Source organism: Electrona antarctica (assembly GCF_951216825.1).
Source record: "Electrona antarctica genome assembly, chromosome: 10".
NCBI lineage: Eukaryota > Metazoa > Chordata > Actinopteri > Myctophiformes > Myctophidae > Electrona > Electrona antarctica.
This window is the reverse complement of record NC_136791.1, coordinates 31,338,260-31,365,030: the sequence shown is the minus strand read 5'-3', so window position 1 is coordinate 31,365,030 and position 26,771 is coordinate 31,338,260. Positions and strand designations below refer to the sequence as shown.

The 26,771-nt window shown below is 41.8% G+C and overlaps 2 protein-coding genes across 4 annotated transcripts in view; one reads left to right on the top strand and one right to left on the bottom strand.

The window, feature by feature from the left end:
- The window catches only part of heatr5b (HEAT repeat containing 5B), a 37,323-nt gene extending 14,974 nt beyond the window's left edge, over positions 1 to 22,349 (bottom strand). The window contains exons 1-24 of one of the 3 annotated variants that reach the window (XM_079511752.1): positions 22,294 to 22,349; positions 21,220 to 21,423; positions 20,342 to 20,553; positions 19,577 to 19,685; positions 18,883 to 19,032; positions 18,075 to 18,246; positions 17,599 to 17,756; positions 16,808 to 17,102; positions 14,555 to 14,710; positions 13,553 to 13,803; positions 12,562 to 12,673; positions 11,182 to 11,334; positions 9,963 to 10,062; positions 9,631 to 9,740; positions 9,359 to 9,522; positions 7,296 to 7,471; positions 6,668 to 6,773; positions 6,329 to 6,519; positions 5,035 to 5,194; positions 4,287 to 4,476; positions 2,266 to 2,435; positions 1,594 to 1,741; positions 838 to 1,017; positions 127 to 393 (exon numbers count right to left, since the gene is read on the bottom strand). In XM_079511752.1, coding sequence (XP_079367878.1) covers positions 127 to 393; positions 838 to 1,017; positions 1,594 to 1,741; positions 2,266 to 2,435; positions 4,287 to 4,476; positions 5,035 to 5,194; positions 6,329 to 6,519; positions 6,668 to 6,773; positions 7,296 to 7,471; positions 9,359 to 9,522; positions 9,631 to 9,740; positions 9,963 to 10,062; positions 11,182 to 11,334; positions 12,562 to 12,673; positions 13,553 to 13,803; positions 14,555 to 14,710; positions 16,808 to 17,102; positions 17,599 to 17,756; positions 18,075 to 18,246; positions 18,883 to 19,032; positions 19,577 to 19,685; positions 20,342 to 20,553; positions 21,220 to 21,345 — 3,856 coding nt within the window. In that variant the 5' untranslated portion in view covers positions 21,346 to 21,423; positions 22,294 to 22,349. Of the gene's footprint in view, positions 1 to 126; positions 394 to 837; positions 1,018 to 1,593; positions 1,742 to 2,265; positions 2,436 to 4,286; positions 4,477 to 5,034; positions 5,195 to 6,328; positions 6,520 to 6,667; positions 6,774 to 7,295; positions 7,472 to 9,358; positions 9,523 to 9,630; positions 9,741 to 9,962; positions 10,063 to 11,181; positions 11,335 to 12,561; positions 12,674 to 13,552; positions 13,804 to 14,554; positions 14,711 to 16,807; positions 17,103 to 17,598; positions 17,757 to 18,074; positions 18,247 to 18,882; positions 19,033 to 19,576; positions 19,686 to 20,341; positions 20,554 to 21,219; positions 21,424 to 22,023; positions 22,259 to 22,293 lie in introns of those variants that run through there. The other 2 variants (XM_079511751.1, XM_079511753.1) reach the window with 2 other exon arrangements.
- Positions 22,350 to 22,632: 283 nt separating this feature from the next.
- gpatch11 (G patch domain containing 11) lies at positions 22,633 to 25,162 on the top strand. The gene is made up of 8 exons (XM_079513261.1): positions 22,633 to 22,768; positions 23,212 to 23,438; positions 23,518 to 23,559; positions 23,653 to 23,773; positions 23,883 to 23,973; positions 24,090 to 24,236; positions 24,764 to 24,845; positions 25,093 to 25,162. The coding sequence occupies exons 1-8, from the start codon at positions 22,719 to 22,721 to the stop codon at positions 25,146 to 25,148; spliced, it is 816 nt and encodes a 271-aa protein (XP_079369387.1). The 5' UTR covers positions 22,633 to 22,718; the 3' UTR covers positions 25,149 to 25,162.
- The last annotated feature ends 1,609 nt before the right edge of the window (positions 25,163 to 26,771 follow it).

Here is a 26,771-nt window from a genome sequence, read left to right as displayed (position 1 = left end):
ATAAGCAGCAAAACCTTTTGTGGACCACACACACACCATCATTGAGCTACAAGTCGCTGGTGGTACAGTATAAAACAACCGCACATAACTCTATGTCTGCTACTGGCAGCATGCGGCGCGTCGTACCTTTGGGGTTCTTGGCTTTAACCGAGCGGGCAGCAGCCAGGTCGAAGTGTTTCTTGTCCGCGTTCTCACACAGCAGGATGATGCGGCACAAGCAGTCAGCAGCAAACACCCGGGTCACCCAGCGTGGCGCCACGGAGGAAGGTTTGGATTTGTCGTCTTCGCCCAGGGTCGTAAACATGATGTCGTCGTCGATGTCGTCAGTCTTCTCGGAGTCTTCCTCGTCTTTCCCGACGTCAAAGATGACCGGCACCGGTGCTGGTCCCACCTCTGCAACGGGGAGATCAGCCATGAGTACAACATAATAATAGTACACAATTTATGTGAAGCTACTATCTGTACCAAGTAGATCGCTAGACCTACTACTGCCTTTAAACACATCTTAAATCTGAGCTTTTTTGTAAGCTATTTAAATAGTCTTGAGAAACAATGCTGCTATTTGTCCCAAAGTGAAATTGCTGCTATTTTTTTCAAAAAAGCTTTACACCCTGTATAACATAAGGACAAAATGCTGTACGCCCTCCAACTGTATATACTTTCCCCATTTTCAACAGTTTTTATTATATTTTGACACTTTGACTTTGACAATGTAAACGTATGTTTTCTCATTCTATAAAGCTCCTTGAATTGAAAGCAAGAATAAAGAAAGTTTGTTTATGCAGTCAGTGACCATTATACATCTTTCGGGGGAAAGCAATAATGACATGCAATCACCTGTGGTGGCCGCTAGGACGTCCTTGCAGAGCTTCAGCCAGTGGGGGAGCTTGTCCACGGCAAGCGTGGAGAGCATGTGGCCCAGTGTGTCATGGATGTCGTGGCACAGCTTTCTGTCCGTCTCTCGGTCCAGCATGCCGAACAGAACCCCCTCCAGGCCCGTCTCTGTGATGTTCAGATCTGTGCCAGGGACAGACATGACACAACACAACAGTTTTAGTCAACGAAAACAACACTGACACAAAGTCACATTTGCGCGTCACATTCAAGGCCCTACTAGACCTGGAACGCATCTGTCACCTTATAGCATTTAAACCACTTTTACCATTATTTTAAACTTTAGCTGTTGGAAAAATAGCAGATATACAAGCTCATAGCACGGCACCGAGTGCCGCCCTACGGGCTTGTAGATCTGCTATTTTTTGAAAAATTGTTAAAACGTGTGCAAATCTTTGAATATATATATATATATATATATATATATATATACATACAGCGAACGTTTTAAATGTGTTCATTCTTTGCTTCTGGGAGGTCCCTGGCACATTGATTTGCAGATGCTCGGTGGCAAATTACAGAAAATCTTTGGGGTCGTTACATGAAATAGTTTGAGAACCACTGATATAGAAACATAGGTTTTTTCAGAAAACTGTCATGATTTAGAAGACAATTGTAGAATCTGGTCTCAGGTCTTAATAATGGGCTAGACGAGTAGACGTTGCAGTAAATAATCTCTGAGGTTTTTTGTTCACTCACGGATGGTGGCGTGGTCTTTGTTGTCCCCCGACCTCTTGGCCAGGCTCATTGCGTACTCGCATACCTCCGACGCCTCCCTCTGGGCCAGCTGTCTCAGACAGGCGACCGCGGCGCGACGCAGCAGAAGGTGGGAGCTGCACAGGTGCACCTGTTCAGGAAGCACAGTCACAAAACGACAATCAAGACAGACTGCAAGTATATGATTTACATTAACATGCAAAACAGTGTTGATTTCGTCGACTAAAACTAATCTGACTACCTTTTTTCCACTGACGACAACTAAATGGAAACTAAATAAAAACGAAGCTATGATGACTAAAACTAAGACTAAATATACTGACAATTTTGTCAACAAATAAAAGCTAGACTAAAATGTTAGGAAGGGACTAGTGAACAAGATATCCAGTAGAAGTCATTTTACAATTAGCTGCATGTGGGCTTGTAGATCGGCTATTTTCAGCAGGGGGACTGGAACTCTCTCAAGGACCCCTAGGGGTCCCCGGACCCCACTTTGGGAACCTCTGGTCTGAATGATTTCAAGGGTTATACCCCTTACGGAGCCCCACTGTTTATATGTAACCGGATCATGATGATATGCTGGCCATTTGTCTTCATTCAGTAATCACTAACCCCCTCCTACAATGTACATTTATAAACTCAGGGCGGTCTTACACAGAGACAAGGCACCAGGCTGGAGAGGTTGACATGGCGGGGAGCAAACATGTGTAGCTGCTGGAGACAGGAGATGGCAGCCGCCTGCACCAGCGAGTCCGAATGATCCTGCATGATGGCACATCCCACCAGGCATGACGAGCGGATGGTGGAGATAGTGGCACCATTTCCTGGCAAACCACCACAGACAGACAAGACAGGTTAAGCAGATACATCGCATTATAATAATAATAATTTAATTATAAAGCGCTTTTCAAAAACAATGTGCTTTACAGTGTCAAGGGATAACCAACAATCATATATACATACAAACAACAACTGACACTTGTCTGTCTAAATCTAAATTCAATTACATTAGAATGCCAAAATACCGTAGATAATGTAGGTTAAACATGTACAAAAGCAATATCATGTACAAAAGCACATCAGTCCAATTGTTTGACCTCTCGCAATAATGATTTTTTTAAGTGATTTTTTAAAAGAGTATTTACTTTTGATTTGTTTTATGTTAACAGATAATGAGTTCCACTGTTGGGTGGCTCTAAAAATAACAGATTTTTTAAGTGTTTCTGTATTTGGTTTTGGAAGTTCCAAATACCCTGAGCTTACCTGTCTAGTTTGATATCTATGTTTTAGACCTGAACTAAATAATTGATCTCTGTAGAAATCTGGCTTTCCCTCAATGATTGCATTTCTGGTACATTTTATAAGACTAGCAGTTCATTTATCCTCTACAGTTAGCCATAATAAACTGTGGAGCATCCTAGAAACATTGGTTTTAAAAGAGCAGTTCAGCACTAATCTTGCAGCTCTATTTTGTGCTAGCTGGAGTTTTTTATATCACTTTTAGCAGCAGAGGACCACACAACCGTACAATACTCCAATTTGTAGATCAGCTATTTTCACTAGTTTGGGTCCCAGGCAAACGTCTAATCTCTCTTTTGGCTCACAGGCTAAAAGGTTTGGGAACCATTGAGGTAGTGGAGCTACCGGTCTGATTAGATTAAAATGGATAACATTGCCACCTGCTGGTCTATTTAGGAAAATTAAAGGGTATGTTTAATTACATTCACAGGAAAGAATTTGGAACGTTTTTGTAACAGAAGACAGTCGGTACAGACTGTCTGCTGTTACAGCAAGCCTGATCCATAAGGTGCCCGATATGGTTCGGAACTGAAACAAAACAAATGGCCACCGGTTCTGTGAAAGCACCACGGTTCCAAGAATCTAGAACGGAACCAGTTCTAGAACCAAAGTTCTTTTAGTGGAAAAGAAGGGGCTTCCAGTTGGATGGTTGACGACAGGAGGTCGGTCAGTTTGTTGCAGTGTTGTTTTTGGCAGCAAATTTCTATTTTAGTTTTAGTCATAGTCTCTTGAAACGTTTTCATTTAGTTTTAGTCACATTTTAGTCACTTGGAATGTTTTAGTGTTTAGTCTAGTTTTTGTCGACTAAATCTACAGTTGATTTAGTCGACTAAATCTACAGTTGATTTAGTCGACTAAAATGTGTTTTGGCGGGCCTTGATGCCGTCGTAATGGCTGATTTTACACTTGCTGAAAATAGCCGATCTACAAGCTCACACGCGTTGTGAGCTTGTAGATCTGCTATTTTCAGCATGCAACCAAGTGTAAAATGACTTATACTGGATCTCTTGTCCACTAGTCCCTTCCTAACATTTTAGTCTAGTTTTTATTTGTTGACAAAATCAACAGTATATTTAGTCTTAGTTTTAGACATCATATTAGTTTTAATTTAGTTTCCATTTAGTTTCCGTCAGTGAAAAAAGGTAGTCGACGAACATTTTTTCGTCATAGTTTTTTAGCTTTCTTTCTTTGTAGAGACAGACAGTAGGCTGACAGGAAATGGGGGAGAGAGATGGGGGAGTGACATGCAGTAAAGGCCGTCGGGATCGGGAGTCGAACCCGCGGCAGACTGCCAGACTCGGGCTACCGGCCAAGGTGCCTGGACCGCTGAGCCACGGCCCCGGCCAACAACACTGGTTTGATGTTGCCACATTTACCTTGTAGCTCTGGTCCGACGGTGGTAATGAGGGCTCCCAGGCAGCGGCCCAGACACTGGTGCACCTCGGTGTGGGACGGGGGCACGGTGAGGAGGAGGGTGAGCACCAGAGACAGGGTGGGCTCCACGTATCCCCTGTACATGGGACCACTGGAGTCCACGATCAGTGCCAGAGAGTGCAGGGCCCAAGTCTGGCAAACACAAGACACATCAGGGGAAAGTCAGAGTTAGCGTTCAGATGATTCCATACCACTAAACAACGTGATGATCTTGTGTACGGTGCATGCCAGTGCCAGTGGTTCCTGAACTTTTTAGCCTGTGACCCAAAAGAGAGATTAGATGTTTGCCCAGGACCCAAGCTAGTGAAAATAGCCGATCTACAAGCTCACAACGCTTCGCACCGCGTTGTGAGCTTGTAGATCAGCTATTTTCACTACTTCATTACTACATTTGTTTTCTAATTTATGGAATTTCTTTTCCATTTTTCTTTGATTTCTTTACGAAATCATTTTTTTTGTTCATGAAGATGTTTGCTATTTTAGGAATGTATTTTTTTTTTAATGTTTTTAAACACTAATAATTAAAAACTAAATGTAGGAAACGGGACCAATAAACATAATGCCCACAAACGTGTCCGCGACCCACTGTTTGGGGAAACAGTGCTGAAGTGTACAGTGCACTGTATGCAATAAACAAAAACTACCCGAAAGCCGAAACCATTCTCCAGGACATTCCCCTTCTTTACTCACCTGGACCTCGTGGGAGGACCCATCCTGGGCCAGGGCCAACAGGATGCTGACGCTGGTCTTTAAATGTTGGCCGGAGCCAATTCCACCGACGTATCGATGCAGACAGCCGAGTGCCAGAGAATGGCCCGTCCTTGACACCACGTCGCGGGCAGACTTCAGCCTGGAATAACGCATGAATAACATTAATATGCAGCAAAAGGTTGGACACGACAAGACGTTCAGTCAGTGGATGTGACCATTATTCTCTAAGTGAGTCGAATATAAATCAGGGGATGTATTAGCATTTTATTTCATCTCACCACAAAGGGTTCTCCTAAATGGCACTGAAACGTCTAAGCTGAGAGTTTTCTTTTTAAAACTTATTTGATACACAAAGCTGCTGAGAGCTCATTTTTCCTCAAGAAGTTGTAGAAAAGCCGGGGTTTACCTTATTGATATGGAATATTGATTATAAGAGTTTCTCCTAAATGGGCCAGTTAGGAGCTACTTTTAGCAATAAGATGTTATGTGAATATGGGCCCAATGTTTCTTCTCTCTCTTCCCATTGCCTTCTCTTCCTATACCACTTTTTGATGTTATGCATTAATTCTAGTGGAATGTCTACCTGGTCTATGATTATAATTCAAACGTACTACAAGGACTCACTTTGATTTCAATTGACTAGGATTAAAGTAAATGTGTATTAAAAAGAATAATACAAAGAAAGACTAAAGCAAACACACAGGGCCAACATAACCAAAAGGTATGGCCCCCCCCCATATCTTCAAAGTCTGATCAGACCCTACAGCCCGACTCGCACGCTCAGATTAGCCAACGCAGGGAGGATGGCAGAACATTCACTGAAAAAGCCGGGACAACACTCCACACGTCCCACTCGTCCCAGGCTCTTCTCCCTAGTGGCTCCAAAACTATGGAATATACTTCCCATTGCAATCAGAACTGCAGACTAATCTTCCGCCGTAATCTGAAAACCCACCTCTTCAGACTCCATTTTAGCCCGTAGCACTTGCTGTAGTACTTGCACCTTACAGGCGTATGCAAAGGCTAAATTTATGTCAATTAGATAGCATTTTATGTAGACATAGCACTCTATATATATATACTCATATCTTCACTGTACAGATAATCTACCGTTAGACAGATGTTAGGTTCTTAGCTTGCTTATGATTATTGATGGCAATTTCTCTGTATTTGATGTATTACCTTGTGTTGTTCTTGCTTACTGCTCTGGATTAAGAGCGTCTGCTAAATGCCTACATTGTAATATACTGTAGGTACTTGATGGCATACTTACTTGTCAAAGCTGTACTGTGCCATCCGGGCAATAAAGGTGACCTCTCCGACCACTTGAGCCATCCTCCCCAGAGCCTCGCCGGCAGCACAACGCAGGATGGGGTTGGGATTGTCCAGGGCTCCCATTACGAGCGCCAGGGCCGACTTACGCACCTCTTCAGGACCCAGCGTGCTCTTGTTCTCTGCCAGACCCTGTAGACAGGAATTGAAGAGGGGAAAAGCGGCGTTAATGCTTATTGTGCATCAGCTAAGTAATGCGATATAGGTTTAGGAAATCTAATATGTGTGGCTGAAGCATTGAAGCATTAAAGGGGAGAATAGAAAAAGGACTGGTCCTCACCTTGAGGGCACTAAGTACTGCAGTAAAGATGTTAAGCTGAACCGCCTGCTGACGAATGCCCTTGGCCTGCTTGATGCACTCTGCAAAGTGGTCGAGCATCTGCAGCCTGTGTTGTGTGGCGAGGTCCCATGAAATGCATTTCATTTACGGGGTGTCACAGAGTTAAGCACAGAACGAAAACAGAGGACAAACATTACAAACAATGTTGTAAATAGTACGTTGCATCAAATGGTTCATGCTATGAAAATATCCGAAAGCCAGTGGTGGAAAGTAACTAAGTACATTTACTTAAGTACTGTACATAAGTACAATTTTGAGGTATTTGTACTTTACTTGAGTATGTCAAAGTTTCAGTACTTCTATTCAACTACGAAAAGTTACTAGTTACTTTGTAGATTTTGATTATTATGACAAAACATACAGTAACCACCTCAGCCCTATATACATTTTGGCCATTTGAAAATAGCCGATTACTTTTGGTACTTTAGGAACCAATACTTTTGTACTTTTAATTTTGAATTCCAGCCATTTACTTGTAACAGGGTATTTCTAAATTGCAGTATTGAAACTTTCACTAAGTAAAACATTTGAGTACTTTTTTCCCACCAGTGCCGAGAGCCCATCTGACCTGTGTTTGAAGGAGACATGGGGGAAGACCACGCCAAACAGCGCTACGGAAGCATCGATGACAGACACGCCCAGAGGGAGGGGCCCGGGGATGGCCTCGCCCACAGGAACACGCAAGTAGATGGAAGAGGGGTCATGTTCCAGAGCGCCACTGCCAGACGCACTGTTGGGCTGCAGCTGCAATATGAATTCATCACATTATTTACCGTATTAACTGTGATACTTTCTCCCCCAATTTAGTCATTGCCAGTCCCCCATGTGTACTGCTGCAGTCCCTGTGCGCTGCCAACCCCCACTGTTGACCTAAAGTAGGGCAGGGGTAGGCAACTTCGACGATGGCGAGGGCCACAATATTTCCCCACTACTCACTCCAGCATTGCATATTACTGTCGTAGCAAAAATAGCCGATCTACAAGCTCAAAATGCGACGCGTTTTGAGATTGTAGATTGGCAATTTTTTTGCTATATTTTAATTTAAATCCTGAATTAACTTTTGCTATTTTTGAATTGGAATCCTGAAAAGTAACATTTTGATTTAATTTCAAATGCCTTTAATTATAGTTATGTTAACTTTATGAACTAAATACAAATGCACTGGACATAAAAAAATAACATTTTAATAATACTCATTAACCCATTTAGGCCTGACTAAATCATGACAATTTTCAGAAAAACCTCATGTTTCTGTATCAATGGTGCTCAATATTTCATGTCAAGGACCCCCAGAATGATGTGTATTTGGCCGCAGACCCCCCTCTGAAAATATGTTGTTCCAGTGATCCAGTTAAAAACGTTCACTCTGAAAGAATATATATTCAAAGATTTGCGCCACATTTTCACGATTTTTCTAAAAATAGCAGACCTACAAGCTCATAGCGCGGCACTCGGTGCCACGCCATGAGCTTGTAGATCTGCTATTTTTCAATAGCTAAAGTAGGCTACAACATAATGCTTAAAACACCAAAAGGTGTTCCCGCCCAGAATGGGTTAAGTTACTAATCTACTTCAGTATTCTGGTATTAACCTGAGGGCCACATTAAAGTGAAGGTGAGGGCCTCATGTGGCCACCGGGCCGCCAGTTGCCCATGTATGACCTAGGGAGTAGACGGCTCCATGCCTCTACTGATACCCTCTACTGATAAATACGGAGTCGACAGCTGTGTCTTTTCACTGGACAAGTGAGGAGTTTGAACAGGAGAGCTTTATAATGCATGCAAAAGGTTCATGTTCCCCTCACCCTGACCAACCAGCAGGAGTCACTATAGTGCAGCAACAAGAACACAATTTCCTGCTGCCTTCACAGCCAAGAACACTGCTAATTTTGTTCGTTAGACCGTTGGAGACACTGCTGCTGGGAGACGACCCGAGGGCTCGATGGTGATGGGAAAGTGTTTTACTTCTACGCCACCTGGATACCCTTGAGGTCTAACTGAGGAGATACCATTTGGGGTTTGTGCTTGTATGGCCGTTTTAATGACCTACAAAATTATGGTTATTTCACAGCACAAGAAAGATTATTCACGGTTACCGGAAATTCAGATTCCGTGATCTTAGACAGAAAGTGATGAGTGAAGAAGTGCATGCAGAGGGCATCCAGGTGGCACAGGGGTAAAGTTCATGCCCACCACTGTGCAGACTGATTCAGTGGGGCTCAATTCCTTTGCAGTGCCTCCGGCTTGGCCAGGTGCTCGAATGAGTGAACACGGCCACGTTTACAGGAGGGAAACTGGCAGGGAGGGTATTCTCTGTCACTAGCAACTCCTGTAGGTTGTTCAGTGGGGTGCCTATTCAGCAGGGAGGAGAACTAGGTCGGATAGCGTGTTCCTCTGCATGCGTTATTACGACCTCCCGGTGGAATCATCAATGACAGCTGAAAAGAAGTGGCTGGCGAGTGGCAACTACTTAGTGTTAGTGATTAATACAACCTTAAACTTTCGCAGCACATGTCCATGGTTACGTAGGTTTGTGTGTTCAATGTGAGATCATAATGTGCGAAATCACCAAACACAAAATAGTAGTCCTGTTTTTCCACATCATACTGTATATCAAAATTGGAGCCGTTACCTGATCCTCTATGGACTTGTGGTCTGTCTCCTGAAGCCAGGAGCCCATAAGCACACTGTCGTCATAGTGACACAGTGATCGCAGCAAGGAGGTGGTGGTGTTGGCCGAATTGTCCGTCAAAGTGAACTCCGCCACGAGTTCTCTTAAAAGAGCATTGAAGCTGCCTGCACAAGGAGAGAAGAGTTGCTTTTAAAACACTTTCCCTACACATTTCAGAGAGGACTGGATACAATTTAGGCATTTAGCAGATACAAAGAGACAAATGTTCTTACCTTCATATGTCTTTGGGGGCAGGAGGGCCAGGATGTCATAGAGCCTCAGCCTCACCATAGCAGCGCTGGCTTTAAGATGAGCACCGTGGACCTTGGTGATGGCAGGGACGCTGACAAACACAACAAACACAGGGACGCATCATGTACTGTATGTAGAATGGATTAATTATCATAAGGGGAAAAACTGGAATGTTCCTCTAAAGAGATGTTTTGCGTCCGTAAAGCCTGAATATTGAGCCCCTGTATGGTGCTGTATAACCATAACTCTAGCAAGTCAAATCAGCATTGAGTGAGTCCAAGTGACTAGAGAGGCGCTCTGTGGTACTACTCACTGGGACATCATGGTCATGGCACATTCTATGGGAGTCATCAGACGGCGGATGACGTCTTCTGTGAGCAACTCAGGGCAGTGTGCTACAAAACTACGCATGGCTGGGGAAGGGAGAGAGGAGAGAGAGAGAAAGAGAGAGAGATTGTTAACATGGAAACAAGCTTGTAGTTTTGATATTTCTGCTATTTTTAAGCGACCAAGAAGTCACGAAGTGACTTTGGTCACTTATTGTTTTTGTGTTTCTGTTTCTGTTTCTTCTTCTTCGTCTTCTTCCGCCAAAAATAGGTAATCTGGTAGAGGGCCATGCCAAACGGTGACTATGACTTATGAACCGTTTGAGCGTTGGCAATGACACTTTGATACACATATGTGTCTCCTCATGCCCAACAACTTTTGTGTTCTGACTTTTGACCTCTAGACCATTAGATCACCTGCCATTTTGAATTATATGAAAAACAGTCCTCCCAGGATCTTTGATCAAAATGCAAAAAGTTTTTATGAGCCAATGAAAATTGCTGGTTTGTGAAAATGTTTCTTTTGTCCCTAATACATACATGCATGCAGTCATGTCATATGCTTTTGCAACTGTACAGTATGGTAGAGGGGCATGCCAAATAGCATTGAAAGCAGTCTTACTCCATCCAATAGGGGCGCTATGGCAATTTTATGAAAATGAAACCTTTGAACAGGCATAACTCATGCCTCGTTTGTCCAAAGGTCATGGCACTTGTTTCCACTTGTTCCTTGACTCATGGGGAACACATGTCACTTTGATCAGTAAGCTACGCCCTCAGATCTTCTGCCACTTTGAGCAGTTTAAAAAACGCTTATACCCGATTTTCTGCCTGTTTTTTTGAGCAATTTGCATGAAATGTTCATTGTCTCTGTGTAGCTCAGTCAGTAGAGCTCTTGCCTTCGGACCACAAGGTTGTGTGTTCAAATCCGGGTACTGTCAACTCAGCTTGTCAGTCTTATTTGTGCATATTGTTCTTATTGCGCATTGTCTTATTTCTTGGGCCCGCCTTATCGCTGCTTATAGCTATATATATATATTTTTTTTTTTTGGGGGGGACGGGGACATTTTTTCCTATTACGAATCATTAAAAAAAGGCGATGAAAATTGTTGCGTTATGAACAGTATAGGTGAATTTATCCATGAAAATGATCATCTCTGTGGGTTAGTTTGTACAATGAATGAATGAATGAATGTGTGTCCTTACCACACAGTGCCCCTGCCCTGCCCTCCAGTGTGACCTGCCAGGTGAAGGAGTCTCCTCTGGCCTTTTCTGCCTCCAGCTCCTTCTGTGAGCGCGGGAACACATTTCGCCACAGCAGCAGCATCTTGGGAAGGTGATAGCGAACCAGGGAGGGACCTGGGGTGTGTATATATATATATGAACACTGTGTCAAAGATGACCACTTACAGTGGTGCCTAGTATGCCTACCTAGGCATGTAACGAATCACTCAACTCACGATACGACTCGAATCACGATATTAGGTTCACAAATAATAGGGTTCACACACAGCCCATTATTTTCCAGACAAATGACTGAAAAAACGTTTTAATTTATTATTATTTCTCTTACACAAATCCAGTATCGTCTTCTTTTTCGTTTACAATACTGTTTGTTTTCAATACTGTAGCAAATTACAGGAAACTTTATCCACAAATCTTCCACAAATCTCAAATCCAGTTTTTTTTTTAACATATGTTTAGTTATGATTATTTCAAAAACATTTTCAGGAATAAAAAGCAACGTTTATGATTTTTTTTCAGTAATTTAATAAATAAATAAATAAAAGAAAAATCTAGGAAATTCCATAAATTAGAACAAATATTTAAGAAGTAGTGCAAATAGCCAATCTACAAGCTCACAGCGCCTCGCTTCACGCCACATTGTGAGCTTGTAGATTGGCTATTTTCACTACTTCTTAGTGATCGGTTATTTTAACTAGTTTGTGTCCCAGGGCAAACGCATAATCTCTATTTTGGGTCTCGACCTGAAAAGTTTGGGAACCACTGATCTAGGTCAGTGGTTTTCAAGGTGGGGTCCACCCCCAGATGTTACACGTTATGGTTTGAGGGACAGTCCTGTCCTCACCTAGTCATAAGAGCTCCCAGTAGCAGCCATCTGGCCTGTGTCCCCTCACCTAGTCATAAAGAGCTCCCAGTAGCAGCCATCTGGCCTGTGTCCCCTTACCTAGTCATAAGAGCTCCCAGTAGCAGCCATCTGGCCTGTGTCCCCTCACCTAGTCATAAGAGCTCCCAGTAGCAGCCATCCCGCCTGTGTCCCCTCACCTAGTCATAAGAGCTCCCAGTAGCAGCCATCCCGCCTGTGTCCCCTCACCTAGTCATAAGAGCTCCCAGTAGCAGCCACCCTGCCTGTGTCCCCTCACCTAGTGTCATAAGACCCCTAGTAGCAGCCACCCTGCCTGTGTCCCCTCACCTAGTGTCATAAGAGCTCCCAGTAGCAGCCACCCCGCCTGTGTCCCCTCACCTAGTGTCATAAGAGCTCCCAGTAGCAGCCATCCTGCCTGTGTCCCCTCACCTAGTGTCATAAGACCCCTAGTAGCAGCTACCCCACCTGTGTCCCCTCACCTAGTGTCATAAGAGCTCCCAGTAGCAGCCATCCCGCCTGTGTGCGCTGCAGCGAAAGCCTGCTGTTCTGAGCCGCTGTGCGCAGTAGGTCCTCAGCTATGCTCACCACCAGCTGAAGGAGAGGGAAATCACACAAATTCCATGACAATGTACCGGTATGATGATAAGAGTGCCCCTCACTTCACGCAAGTGTGATTTTGACTTCTAAAGGCTGTGATGTGAAAATAGAAGTTGATTGCACTTTTAACAAAAATAGAGCGGCAGCCAAGTCTATGGACTTTTAATGTTTGTTTACAGCAGCAAACAACATGTGGTTCAATATAAAAATAAATACATCAGGCTTCACTTCACACAAGTGAGAGTTTTGAGGAGCGCTAGCCCCTCCTATATCCAGCTTTTGGTGTTTGTCCACAAACTTTGTCCTACACAAACCCATTGACAACGAATGGAGAATATTACATCATAGTGTCTGAGCAAATAGACATGGGGCCCTATTTTCGTCAGTGCTAAACCCCTTATCCCTAAACATTTTTTAAATTGTTCAACTAGCCGATCTACATCAACACGTTGTGAGCTTGTAGATCGGCTAATTGAACTACTGGTATTAAAAATGTTTTTAAAAATAGTAATAAAAAAAGTCAAAGAGGTTTATAGGGATAAGGGGTTTAGCATACACTGACAAAACTAGGGCCCATAGTGTCTATTTTATATCATGATGATGTACGTACGATCATACGATGATAAGAGCGTCCCTCACTTCACGCGGGTGTGATTTTTTTTTCACCAAATGGAGCAATTAAGGTGCGTTCAGACTTGGATGGTTAGAGCGGCACGATTACATACAAAGTCAATGCAAAGACGAGAAGTTGCGCGAGCAGAAATGGGACGAACCGAGGCGAATATTTAAATTCAAGTCTGAACGCAGCTTAAGACCAAAAAAACATGAACTATATGTAGATACGTGTGGTCATGGTTGCTGCATTCTACAGACCTTGCCCTTGGAGTGGGGGATACCCAGAGGGCACTGGTTTACGCCTCCCAGGAGGGCCGCCATGGCGAAGCTGTAGCCGCTCACGGCCTCGGGGGAGCTCTTCAGGTTGTTGATGCGCTCTGCACAGCGGTCCAACAGCGGGGTCAGCTGGTAGGGCAGCGCCACGGTGACACAGCGCAGGCACCACGCGGCTGCCAAACGGGCCGCCATGCTCGGGTGCAGCAGCACCGAGGTCACCGTTTCAACCAGGCCTAAGAGCGGGAAACGGGAAACAAAGAAGCAGTGTTGATTTCGTCGACTAAAACTAAGACTAAAAATGTTCGTCGACTACCTTTTTGCACTGACGAAAACTAAATGGAAACGAAACGAAAACTAAGCTACGATGACTAAAACTAAACAAAAATGTTAGGAAGGGACTAGTGGACAAGAGATCCAGTATAAGTCATTGTACACTTGGTTGCATGCTGAAAATAGCAGCTCACAACACGCTGCGACATGTTGTGAGCTTGTAGATCTGCTATTTTCAGCAAGTCTAAAATCAGCCATTACGACACCATCAAGGCCCGTCAAAATACATTTTAGTCGACAAAAACAACTGTAGATTTAGTCGACTAAAATCTTAGGACAGTCGACTAGAACTAGACTAACACTAAAACATTCCAGATGACTAAAATGTGACTCAAACTAAATTAAGTTTAATTCCAAAGACTATGACTAAACTCAAATAGAAATTTGCTGCCAAAAACAACCTGACCACGCTTTTTTTAAGCTCAGGTACTAAATGATCATTTGCTGCTATTCTAGGCTCATATGTCCAACAGCAGGGTTGTTTTTGTGTGTAGAAATGTTTTCTCCATTTTATTTTATTGTATTGAGACAGGAGAAGACATGCAATATAATATAGGCATTAGGCACCCACCCACCCACCCTCCTCAGATGTGATCTGATGGTGCAGAATAATAGAATTGAAATCCCCATTGATACTGTGAGCATCTCTCTCACCTATGGAAGGCTCCTGAATAAGCGGTGAGGCGGTAGCGCTCAAACTCTGGACCAGACTGCCCAGCTCTTTGAGGGCACACACCATGACATGCTGACTGGCAGAGACATCCGCTGCCCCTGCCTTGTTCTCTCCACTGGTGTCATTTACCACAGCCTCTGAAAGCGCACCATGCAGGGGGGAAACAGAAAAGGCAGTTTTGTCAGCACAAAAAGTGCCAAAATGGCCACGTTGAACAAAGCTAATCTGGGTTAAGATCGTCTACAATCTACATCCTTCAATTCCATAACATGATATAAATATTAATATTGTTGCTGTCACATGCTAGTATTCAAACGTTGACTTGCACTGAATCAAAACACATTGCTCAATTATCTCAAAACAAGACAGGCATATCCTGTCATTTTACTACTGGTGGTTAATCAATCCTGAATCCTCCGACACACTATTGCACATGGTGATCTTAATAATTTGAATAGCTTGCCACTGTTGCATGAACCATGCAAGTGTGTCACACATCAGCAATCTGCAAAGCCCTGCACCAGTAGTAGAAACCCCCATGGAGTAGAAACATACACATTGCACTGAACCACTCACACACAGAGCTCTGAAGGTTTGCACTGCACTGAACCACTCACACACAGAGCTCTGAAGGTTTGTTCACTAAACACTGCACTGAACCACTCACACACAGAGCTCTGAAGGTTTGCACTGCACTGAACCACTCACACACAGAGCTCTGAAGGTTTGTTCACTGCACTGAACCACTCACACACAGAGCTCTGAAGGTTTGTTCACTGCACTGAACCACTCACACACAGAGCTCTGAAGGTTTGTTCACTAAGTAGAAACATACGCACTGCACTGAACCACTCACACACAGAGCTCTGAAGGTTTGCACTGCACTGAACCACTCACACACAGAGCTCTGAAGGTTTGTTCACTAAACACTGCACTGAACCACTCACACAGAGCTCTGAAGGTTTGTTCACTAAACAAAGCTATGGTTTGATCACATCAACGGCAATCAAGGTTGAATATTATTTTGCTGGACCAAGGATTATGTCGTTTTTCAAATGTAACCTTAAATCCTCAAAAATGTAATGGCTATTTCTGAAAATGCTGCAGAAAAATAGCAAAGACAAAAAAAAAGGCAAAGTCAAGAAAGTGGGAAGCACAGCAGCACCCAACGAAGGAATGGGGAAATTAACTGACAAAGGAGAGATTTAAAGGTAGATATAATGGTCAAATGACCACTTCCCTAAACTGTGTCAAACATGAGTCATAGAGCCATAGAGACTTCCAGAGAAGATGTCCTTCAATAAACATTATCAACATTTTTACAAATGAAATAGCAGGCATAGCAGACTGACTATTAACTATATCCAGTCAGAATATTGAACAATAACTAACTGTTAATTGACTAGGTACAATATTTGTAAATTAAACATGTAGTGTTAGACTGTAGACTAAGCTGTATCTCAGGACATGACATTTTCTAACGTGCATTGTAAGATACTATGGTTCACTGGGTCAAATGATGTGCCCAAAGAACATCAAGTAACAACAAGACAAGAAAATAGGTTTTTACATAGTCCACAGTTCAAAGGTTTCAAAGCAAATCACAGAGTAAGAATCATCTTTCTTTCTTTTTTTAAGAGACAATGGTGATCATAAAAATGATTGGTGATTATAAAATGATTGGTGATTATAAAAGAAAAGATGATGCGCTAGGAAAGGAAAGGACATTGCAGGAGACCGACAGGAAAGCTCAAATGAAAATGTGCTAAATATTATGCCTTGTTGTGTCACGATGAGTTAAAAATGTGGTTTGCTTTTACTGACTGTGAGCGGGTTTAGTGCCATCAAGCATTTCTGCCCATATATGCCATGATACAATATGAGGACACAGGTTATTTTACTTAGGGGTTTGTAAAACATGGATAGTGTGCCCAACAAGCCAACCAGCCGAGAATAGAATGCATGCCCGAGCCTGAATAGCGCATTTACAAATGGACCATGTTAATGACTGTATGATGCTGCCCGCTTTGAAATTGTCAAGAAATAAAAATAAAAATGACCCGAAGAAAAGGTAGTAAAAATCCAAGGAAAGCAAGCAAGGCCAACTCCACACACACAACACAAGCAAACCACCAGCAAACAAAAGCAAAATAAATAAATATAAACATGAATGGCGAAGGGTGGAGGGGAGGGGAGGGGGGGGGGGGGGGGAGTAATAATGGACGAGTACTTACTCTGTAATGCTCTGAACCGTGATATTTCCCCCCCATCCTCCTTACCCACAGCCCTCATTTGCTTGCTGATGGCTTGGCAGAGTTCTTTGCCCGCCGCAATCTGGGCTTTTTCTCCCAGCAAACCCCCCAGGGTGGCGCGCAGCATGAAGGAGACACAGCGCCGTGAATACACAGCCTCTACGTGCGTCTGTGTGGCCCGTGGGTGAGAGACCAGGTCCAGCACGTGTGACAGGAAAGTGGCAAAGTTGCGCTCCAGCCACTGACCACCGAGAGTTGTGACGAACACGACGTAGGCCTGTGAAGGAAGGAGTCATGGAATAAAATTGCAAGAGGAAAAGTGAGAGAAGTGAACACACCACAACGTTGTGCACATCATAACATGAGACAATTGAACTACAGGACACAACGTTAATGCAAGCACAATCATAGGCTGTGCTTGCATTAACATCATGGCTAAAACTAGAACACTTCATATAACTTTCTTTATAACTCTAACTCTCTAACTTGTTTGTGCAGCACACAATGTCAAGACAACTACAGCCGTTTCCTTGCAACATGTTGGAATTGGAAAGGCTGTTGGCTCGCTTGAAAGCTCTCAATAAAGTAAGTATGTTCATCACATCTTGTACCCTTTAGTGGAATTTCTATGTGAGCATAGCAACTCATGAAAACTAGTTTCCATGACAATTGACATGAAACTCAAACGATGAAATCAACTCAAGATGCACTAAAGTTTAAAAACATCATAGTCTTAACTGTTGTGGTGTTTGACTGAACACAATCTGACTCACCTGCGTAACCCCCACCCGCACCTCCCTGCTGACAGAGCCTCCTCCCTTCAACATATCGCCGCCACTCTTCAAGAAGCCAGATCCACCACGCAGGAAACCGGTAGCCATCAGCTCCAGTACCTCCTCCAGTGTGGCCCGTTTCACATTCTGACGCATAACTGAAGACAAGTGATTAAAACCATTAGTTATTCTTGTAGTGCAAATTTGATTGTATTTTTTCCCCCCACATGAACCCCAGCATCGCAATTCTAAGCTGAACATTCGGTGAAAATAGAAGATGTACCAGTTCACAACCCGTTCCATCGCAACGTGTTCTGAGCTTCTAGATTGGCTAATTTCGCCGAAGAGATTATGTATTAAGGAAGAAAGTAGTATGGACCCCTTAAGTGGGGCACACTGGTCAACAAAGTACAGTATATGGGGTTTAACGTGGTTAAGCTGTGTTGATTCTACTTCGAAAAGTACGAGACCTATACCTGATGCTTGTTTCGGCATCAGGGCTGTGGCCATGACTGTTCCCAGCAGTTTGGACACTGAAACCCGCACCCCATAGTTGGAGCCCTCCAGGGCCTTGAAGCACAGCGTGGCCACGTTCTCCAGTTCTGTGGTCCACATGAACACGGCCTCATTCTGTAACTCCAGGAGGCACTGCTCAGGGATCAGGAATAAATATGGTACGCAGTCAGTACATTTTAATTCATGCAGCATGCAAAATAATGGTGTATCTCACAAATATAGAGTATACTAGACAACACAGTTAGGATTACTTACAATCTTACAACTACAAAACATTACAATATTGAAATCATACAGTGCCAGTTATGCAATATTTTATAAACATGGAGTTGTCTTTCTCAATGGGGGTATAACACATGCACAGCATCACAGTTTTACAGGGTATATAAATGAAAGAAACTTTTTCCGTCTCTTAAAAAGGGATAAGTAATTGATCATCTTTGCCATCACTATTTTGTGCAACCATCTGTGCACATTACCATGCTTATGGACGTATAAATGCTGTCTCAGAGCCTCTTATAAATGTTCGTCAAGAAAATGACAATCCCAGAGGTCATTCCATTTTAAAATGTTGTGGCGGTCATTACTGCCTTGTTGTTAAGCCACAGTGTTATTCTGAAAGAATCTATAGACATATAATGTGTTAAATCATGAATAGTCCTGTGATACTACACAGTACACACCGAAATCCTTAGTGTCATGTCATTAAGACTTAAGAGCAAGGATTTCACTGAGTGAACAGAAGATGGTGTGAATCCCCTCACAGACCTTTGCCACGGCACAGCGCACCGCCATGGATCTGTCTGTGAGCAGCGAGCGGGCATTCTTGTAGATGTCCCGGTGACATGACGCCGCAGCCCCACCCAATCCACTCAGCACCTTCTGCAGACTGAGAAGGATCTCCCCTCTGCCTTGGGACTAGAAGCAAACAATGCAACAGGAGAGCCGAATGATACATCCGTTTAACTTTGGCAGTGGTGGAAAGTAAATAAGTACATTTCCTCAAGTACTGTACTTAAGTACAGTTTTGAGGCATTTGTATTTTACTTGAGTATTTCCGATTTCCAATACTTTTACTTCTACTCCACTACATCTCAGAGGCCAATATTGTAATTTTACTCCACTACATTAATTTGAAAACTTTCGTTACTAGCTACTTTGATGATTATTACATAATATACATTAACCACTTCAGCCCTATATACATTTTGGTCATTTGAAAATAGCTCGCAATGCGTCGCATTTGCGACACAATGTGAGCTTGTAGATCTGATATTTTCAAATTATTTGTTATACTATTATTACGAGTATTACTATATTGCAGTATTGATACTTTTACTCAAGTAAGAAAAATGTGAGTACTTTTTCCACCACTGAATTTTGGAAATGCAATGTAATGCCGGTCATCCCCAACTGTCCATATGGCAGCTCAGAGTTTGTCTTTCTTAATGTCATACTGTACCTCTGCACTCTTCAAAGCCTTCAAGAGATTGTTGATTGTATCTGGGAAGGAGCTTCCGAGCATCCTGCCCATCTTCTCATAAAAGGCCCCAACACATGCCACTGCAGCACTGAAACAAGAATTATTTATGTCAGATACAGATATAATAAAATACTGGTGTTTTTTTTACTAGGCAAAACTAGTGTTTCATCTGGGCCCCATTCAATGCTCATTATAGTTACGGTGGGTAAATGCAGGACAAATTTCATGCGCTGCATGTGCATCAACTTAATGTTATTTTGACTGTAGCATGCTTTGCTTACATGGATTTAGTTAATTAAGTGACATAACAGTATATATTTGTTGTTGTAATAATAGTAATATTAATAATACTGTAATAACCATAATTGCTTAGAGAGGTAACACATTATAGTGTGTATATTAAGCACAGCCGGTCACACCAGATGTGATTTAATTCATCCATGGACCATGGCTACTGCCCTTTAATGCCAGCAAAAAGCACATTTAATCTATTGATGCAAACTTAATCCCCCCTTTTAAACACAAAATATAATATTTCTACAGATTAACATTTGGTTTAGCCGTGCGTGCGTGCGTGCGTGCGTGCGTGCGTGCGTGCGTGCGTGCGTGCGTGCGTGCGTGCGTGCGTGGAAAGTTAATGTTCCATATCATGCACTAAGGTTTACAAACAAATACAGAACAGAATATCAACCAATCATCACAGCTACTAGAAAATACATATGTATTTTATAATTGCGAGCTCACAGCTTTGTTGGCAGATATGCAGGGGTGTCATCCTTGTTTTTGATTATGTCATTGCACTTGTCAAGCGTTTGGAAGACAGTGAAAGTGTCGCCGATGCTGTAGAGAGTTGCAAGGTTCTTGGCCAGTAGTTTTCTGGTTGGCGGTCCGGGAGCGCTGCTAATCAGTCCTGTTAACTGTTCCACTAGCTTCTTCTGTATCTCCTTCAGATCAACCTTCCAAGCATACACAAAACACACTCGTAAACCATAAGTACGAACACATCACCGACTTTAAGTTGTCCCTTTACTTTTAGACGTTTAGACTGTATTGTCCCACAGGGAGAACTTCATTTCTACAGCACTATACTTGTTGCAATACCTTTGTATACTGTTCCCATACTATTGAAATGTCAAATCTAGTTCAATATTTTACTTAAGTGTTCCTGTACTTTAACAATGTACTATAAAGGAATTGATATGCCGGTAATTCCTGGATTTATTTATAACGCACTAGTATCGGATCAGTATTTGGTATACTATGGACGATAGCAAGTTTAAGTATTGGAATATGTATCACAGCCAGCAGTACAAACACAGGCCTGTTCAGCAAGGCCTGTTGTTTTAAAACGGCTATAACTCTCAAAGCGAGACCTTCTATAATTGACATGTTCTGTAGCAACGTGCAGAGAATTATTTGAATTAACATTGAATACATACTTGCTCACATCATGTTATGTTAATTAGATAGATATACACTAAAATAAAATAAAATAAAATAATAATATTATTTATATAGCATCATGTTCAGATCCTACGTGTGAGGGGGGGCTGCGCAGTAGTCCAACATCCCGTTAATCAGACATACTTTAGCCATTCCGTGTAAATATTCGGAATATTCACCTTATTTGCTGCCACCAGAACCTTATCCAGGAAACGAAGCCATTCGAAGATGAATACAGGCCTCTTTGCCTCAGTGATCTGAGCAAGGGCATCTTCGTTGAGCAGGAGACTGTGAGCCAGCTCCATGGCAACACGTCTTTTAGCAGCAACCAACTGCTCAAGGGAACAGGGGGATCTTCTCTCACAGAGTATGTGACCTCACCTCTGCAATGTATGACACGCCATGTCAGAACAATCACACTTTGATCTAACTACAAAGTAAAATATTGAGTGTTAATTAAACTGAGTGTGTGCAAATAGCACCAAATGGACCGGAGTTCAGTTAGAATCTAACTCTGAGTGTACACATGGAACCAAATTTGCCTGAAAGTGTCAATTTGTACACTCGCATTTTAGAACCAATAATTACTCATTCAATATTCCATGTTTTCATCTTAAAACCCATTTCTTATCACTCAAGAACAACAATACACTTGTTAGTGTACGTACAGCAGTAGTATGGTCACTCACACATATACAATTATAATTAAATTCAATGCCTAAAGACAAAGCCCACTTCACAAAAGGGTCCAGATCGCCCCTGGTACCACATCACAAAGGTGCCCAGTTCTCTTGTACTGGATTGTGCAGTGCAGTCACAGAACTAGTTTGGTGGGTGGAAAGGAGAAACTAAAGTAGCCTAAGACGAATGCAGTCGGGCCCACTAAACTCAAATTACACATTAGGGATAACATTATATGCTCAAAACTGCCTCGGATTATCTCGGAACAGCTATAACAAAACGATGAACGTAACCATGCATACATTTGGGAAACAGTTTGTTGTTAAATGTCGACTCGGTGTGCCTGACGAGAGACCGCAGAATAAATAACTTATGGATCCTGTTCTGTGGGCAGACGAGTTGTTTAGCAACCTAGCTAAGCTGTACGACCAATAACCACCACCTCAAGCCAGACATCCTCGTAGAAAATATAAAGGAATGCACAAAACATCTTTAAAATGTGTTCATATTGGTAAATATTGGCGTAAGAGCTTCATAAAGCGTGTAATATATAGAATGTGTTCACCCCCTACCTGTCTGTCGCTTCTTAACCCAGCATGAATGACGACGTATCATTGGGCAATATGGGTGTTGCACCTAAGTAAAGTCCGACTGGAAACAATGTAGACAATCAAACCATATTTAACAATATTAACCATGAATATGTGTGTATATTACCTGTGTTGACAAATTAATTTCTTTCGTTTTGGCCCTGTTCAGTTCATGTATAAAAGCTGAAACATCCACGTGGTGAATCTGTGATGTTTAAAAACCGCAGGAACTATGCACTTGTTCCACAGCTCGGAGCGAGTCGGAATGTATTAATGAAGGACCCAAACATCACTTACAGCTATATACTCTATGCTTACAGCCCCAAAGCAAAAGTGGAAAGTAGAGTATCAATAAACAAACCTCTCGTTTTAATATTTCTGCAATCATTTGATCATTAACGGACGAGATGTCTGACGACGAAGAGGACTATATGTCCGATGCGTTTCTCAATAAAATGTAAGTGTCTGACGTTCTATCGTAACTTAGGTTTTTGAATGTTTGAAATGAAATGAAATGAAATGAAATGAAATGAAATGAAATCTATATTTACCCAGGGTATCTGGGCTAAGCTCAAGAACTTGTTTCCAGCCAGGCCCTGCTCATAGAACACATTTCATCGTAGTGGTTGATGCCTTGTTCAAGGGCATTTCAGCGGTGGTAATTTTAACGTGTCGGACGACTGATTCGAACTGGGAACCTTCCGGTATCTAGACCGCGCCGCTATCCGTTCGGCCACCGCTGCCACAAGTCGAGTTTCAGTCGAGTCAAACCTTAAGCCCAGTGATTTCTTTTTCTACCGTCGCCTAAACTTGCCTAGTAGGTGTTATTACCTGTGTATTATTTATGTATTCTTTTTAAGTATTTATTTGTAATACTATTTATTCTTCTTTTTGTATTAGACAAGATGTTAAGCCTGGTGTAACAATGGTGAAGCGTGTCAAAGAAGCCATGAAACGAGAGGTACAGAAAGAAGAGAAGAATATTAAGAACCGTCAGAAGACATATAAAGAGCAAGAGAGGGAGAGCAGAGAAGCAGTGATGCACAGCTCTATCAGCAACGAGAACAAGGGATTTGCCATGCTGCAGAAGATGGGTTATAAAGCTGGACAAGGCCTTGGAAAGCAGGGCAAGTTGCCTCCGTTTATATAACCATAAGAACCGGTATCCTTTATGTGTATTTGCATATTAATTTGTACTTTTTCCAGGTGTGGGAAGAGTTGAACCAATTCCACTTAATATCAAAACTGGTAAGCAAACATTTTCAGTTCAACTGTTCAGCATTGGTGGATAAATCCAAGTAAGTGGTTTTGTTTATAGTCTGTCTCACGTGTATTACTCAGACAGGGGTGGCATTGGAATGGAACAGCTAAAGAAGAGAAAAGCAGAGGAGGAACTTGAACATTATCGTCAGAAAGTACGGGCCAAAAAACAGAATGAGACAAAGTCTTTGGAAGATTTTAGGTAAAGTGTACAGTTGAGTTCTGTGTCACTCACTACATATTTTTTTTACTAATTTGTATTATATTGTATTATTCAATTAGTGCATAAACATGTACATTTGCCATCCTAGGGTGAGGGTAAGGACTGAGAGAGAAGAGCGAATGATTGACGGCGATCTCAGAAGGAGCCAGCGAGCCTGTGAGCAGCTTGACAGCCAGAAGGTTGAAACAAACAATGGCTAAATGGCTTTATACAGTTATTCCAGTATCATGTCAACATAACGCGAGTCTTTACTTTGTGTACAGTTAACAATGCCTAAATTCTCATTTAATTTCAGAGCATCACTATTCCTAGAGAAGAATGGTATTGGCCAAAAGAAGACGACGAAGAAAAGGAAGATGAAGAAGACAATGAAACTGAGGAGGATGATGAGGAACAGGATGAGAAACCGGATGAGATACCGGATGAGATAGAGGAATTAACTGTAAGTGTTTAATTCAATGTGGATTTAATTAGACATGGGACATTGGTGCAAAGAAGATTCAAGATGTTTATTGTCACACAGATGTAACATGCCTTGTGAAAAACTTATGTTGGGGGTGCTCCACAATACACATAAACAAAACAGCAATTAAATAACAAATACTAAAGCTATCTAAAAAGTTTTAAAAGAACTCGGACAGCATACAAGGCCGTAATACCATGGAAAAGTTCATTGTTCATTTAGGCTTGTTTAGCAGTCTTACAGCCTTGGGGAGAAATGACACCTACCTACATAGTATTATATAGTATTAGTAACAATACTTTCTGACATGGCACAATTCACAATACCAGCAGGACCTTTGTTTACAGAAAAAAAAAAAAAAGCAGTTGAACAAATATTTAAAAACAAAAATCAATCCTTGTGTATTCAGTCAGCATGGCATAGTATACGAGAAAGCCAATTCACTGAGAATCAAACATTCAGTAGGGATATTATGCATAGTTTTGACAATTTATTTTGTTTTGCAGTCCCTGGACAAGCTGCAAATATTGACATCATATCTAAGAGGAGTCCATTTTTACTGCATATGGTGTGGGACCACTTATAATGGTGAGAGGGATAATCAAATGCTGCATATTTGTTTTTCATTATTATTATTGACTTAGGCTGTGTGTCCACTGTACACCAAAGTGTTTTATTCCCAGCTGAAAACACACATTTGAAAATATTTGTAACACTGCAGGTGTTTCCAGCACCGCTTACATAAACAATTCAAAATAATATGCTGCACTCAGGGAAAGAAAAATGCCTCAGTGGACACAACTCCTTACTGATGTTGAATGTCTGCTTTTTACAGATGCAGATGATCAGTGCTCTAACTGTCCTGGGGATACAGCTGCTGACCATGAATAAACTAATGAGATCCATTTCAGTGAAAATGTCATATTTGACTATTTGGCACATTATAATCCTGCGAGATGCTTCAACCTATTAGCTCCTTCCAGCCAAGAAAATAGTTGAACTACTTGTAGATCGGCTATTTTCACAATGTTTGCCTCTTTCTTATGTAATTTGACAATTTGGTATTAAAAGGTCTTTAAAAGCCATTAAAATGTAACTTTAGAAATGTGCAGATACCCTGTAGTGTAGTATATACACAATACAGTACATACATATACGCATGTTCGTTTGTTTACTGTTGAGTGGATCCCCCAGTTTGGGATCCACTGCTCTGTCTACAGTCTAAGCAGGACTATTTTACTAAAGAAAAATGTTATTGTCTTTCTGACACAGCACAGAGTGCTATTACTATTACAAGTTGAATTTTGTATACATTGTATTTATAATTTCAAGATCTTATTGAATCATAGGCTACCATTTTTACTGAGTCGAGTAGATGTTCCATACATGTTTTCATTAAAGGTTTAAACCTTTCTATCCTTAATTGTAACCATGTATTATTTACTGTACTATGTGTTTTAAACAATTTAACTGTCTATGGGTTTAACATGTCACAATAACTTAACTTCTTGAACCGGGTAACACTAGCCAAAAAATAGCAGATTAGAAGCTCACAATGCATCGCATTGTGCAGCATTGTGAGCTTGTCGATCGACTATTTCTGGCAAACAGATTTGGTGTAGACGGGGAAAAAACAGTCCAAGTATAGAGCCAACTCAGGTTACCGAGTGTTTAAGTGGTATCTGACTGTCGGATTTACTCAACCTTCACCAGTTATTCAAATGTGTATTACTCAACCAAGTTACCAACGTCACATGTTTGTTCAATGAATATAGTCAATGCAACAGGTTCCACATGTGGTCAGCTGCATTTCTGTATAGATCATGCTAATAATGTTACAATTAGTATCCTGCACTAGAGGTTTCTAGTTTGATATGATTTAGCAGATACGTACTTGTATACTGTGGGTGGTAAATATGTCAGAAGAGTTTTCTTAGACCAGAATTCATTCATATGCACTTTCTTCCAGTCTTCCAGTTTCAATTGTGAAATAGAATTGTTACTATTTCTCTAGTTGTACCTGGATCTCTGGTCTGGAGTCACTGTCTGACCTATACTACTGTACCATCTGTTACTATTTTGTTGACTAAGACTAAAAGTCTAAGATTTTGATATTTAGTCTATTAAGACTAAACAATTTCAGATGACTAAAATAAGACAAACTAAATGGTGTGTTATTCAAAAGACTAAATCAGAATTTGCTGTCGAAATGGCTTGTTAATTATTTTCTAATACGCATCGATAACAGGTCTGTTGATGTGACCTTATTTATATGATATAATTTAAATAGTGGGTGGGGTTCTGTTTTTTAATATCAAAAGATAGTCTCAAGACTGTTGAGACAAACAATTTCCTTTGATGAATTTGAGGATGCGTTCCCAGATTGATCAAGCAGACATGGTCATGGTATCAATCATAGACATAATATTATGATAGTTGTGCGCCCCCTGTGGGTTGATTATATGCATGATGACGTTCTATCAAGGAAATCGAAACTGAAGAACACGGGAAAGC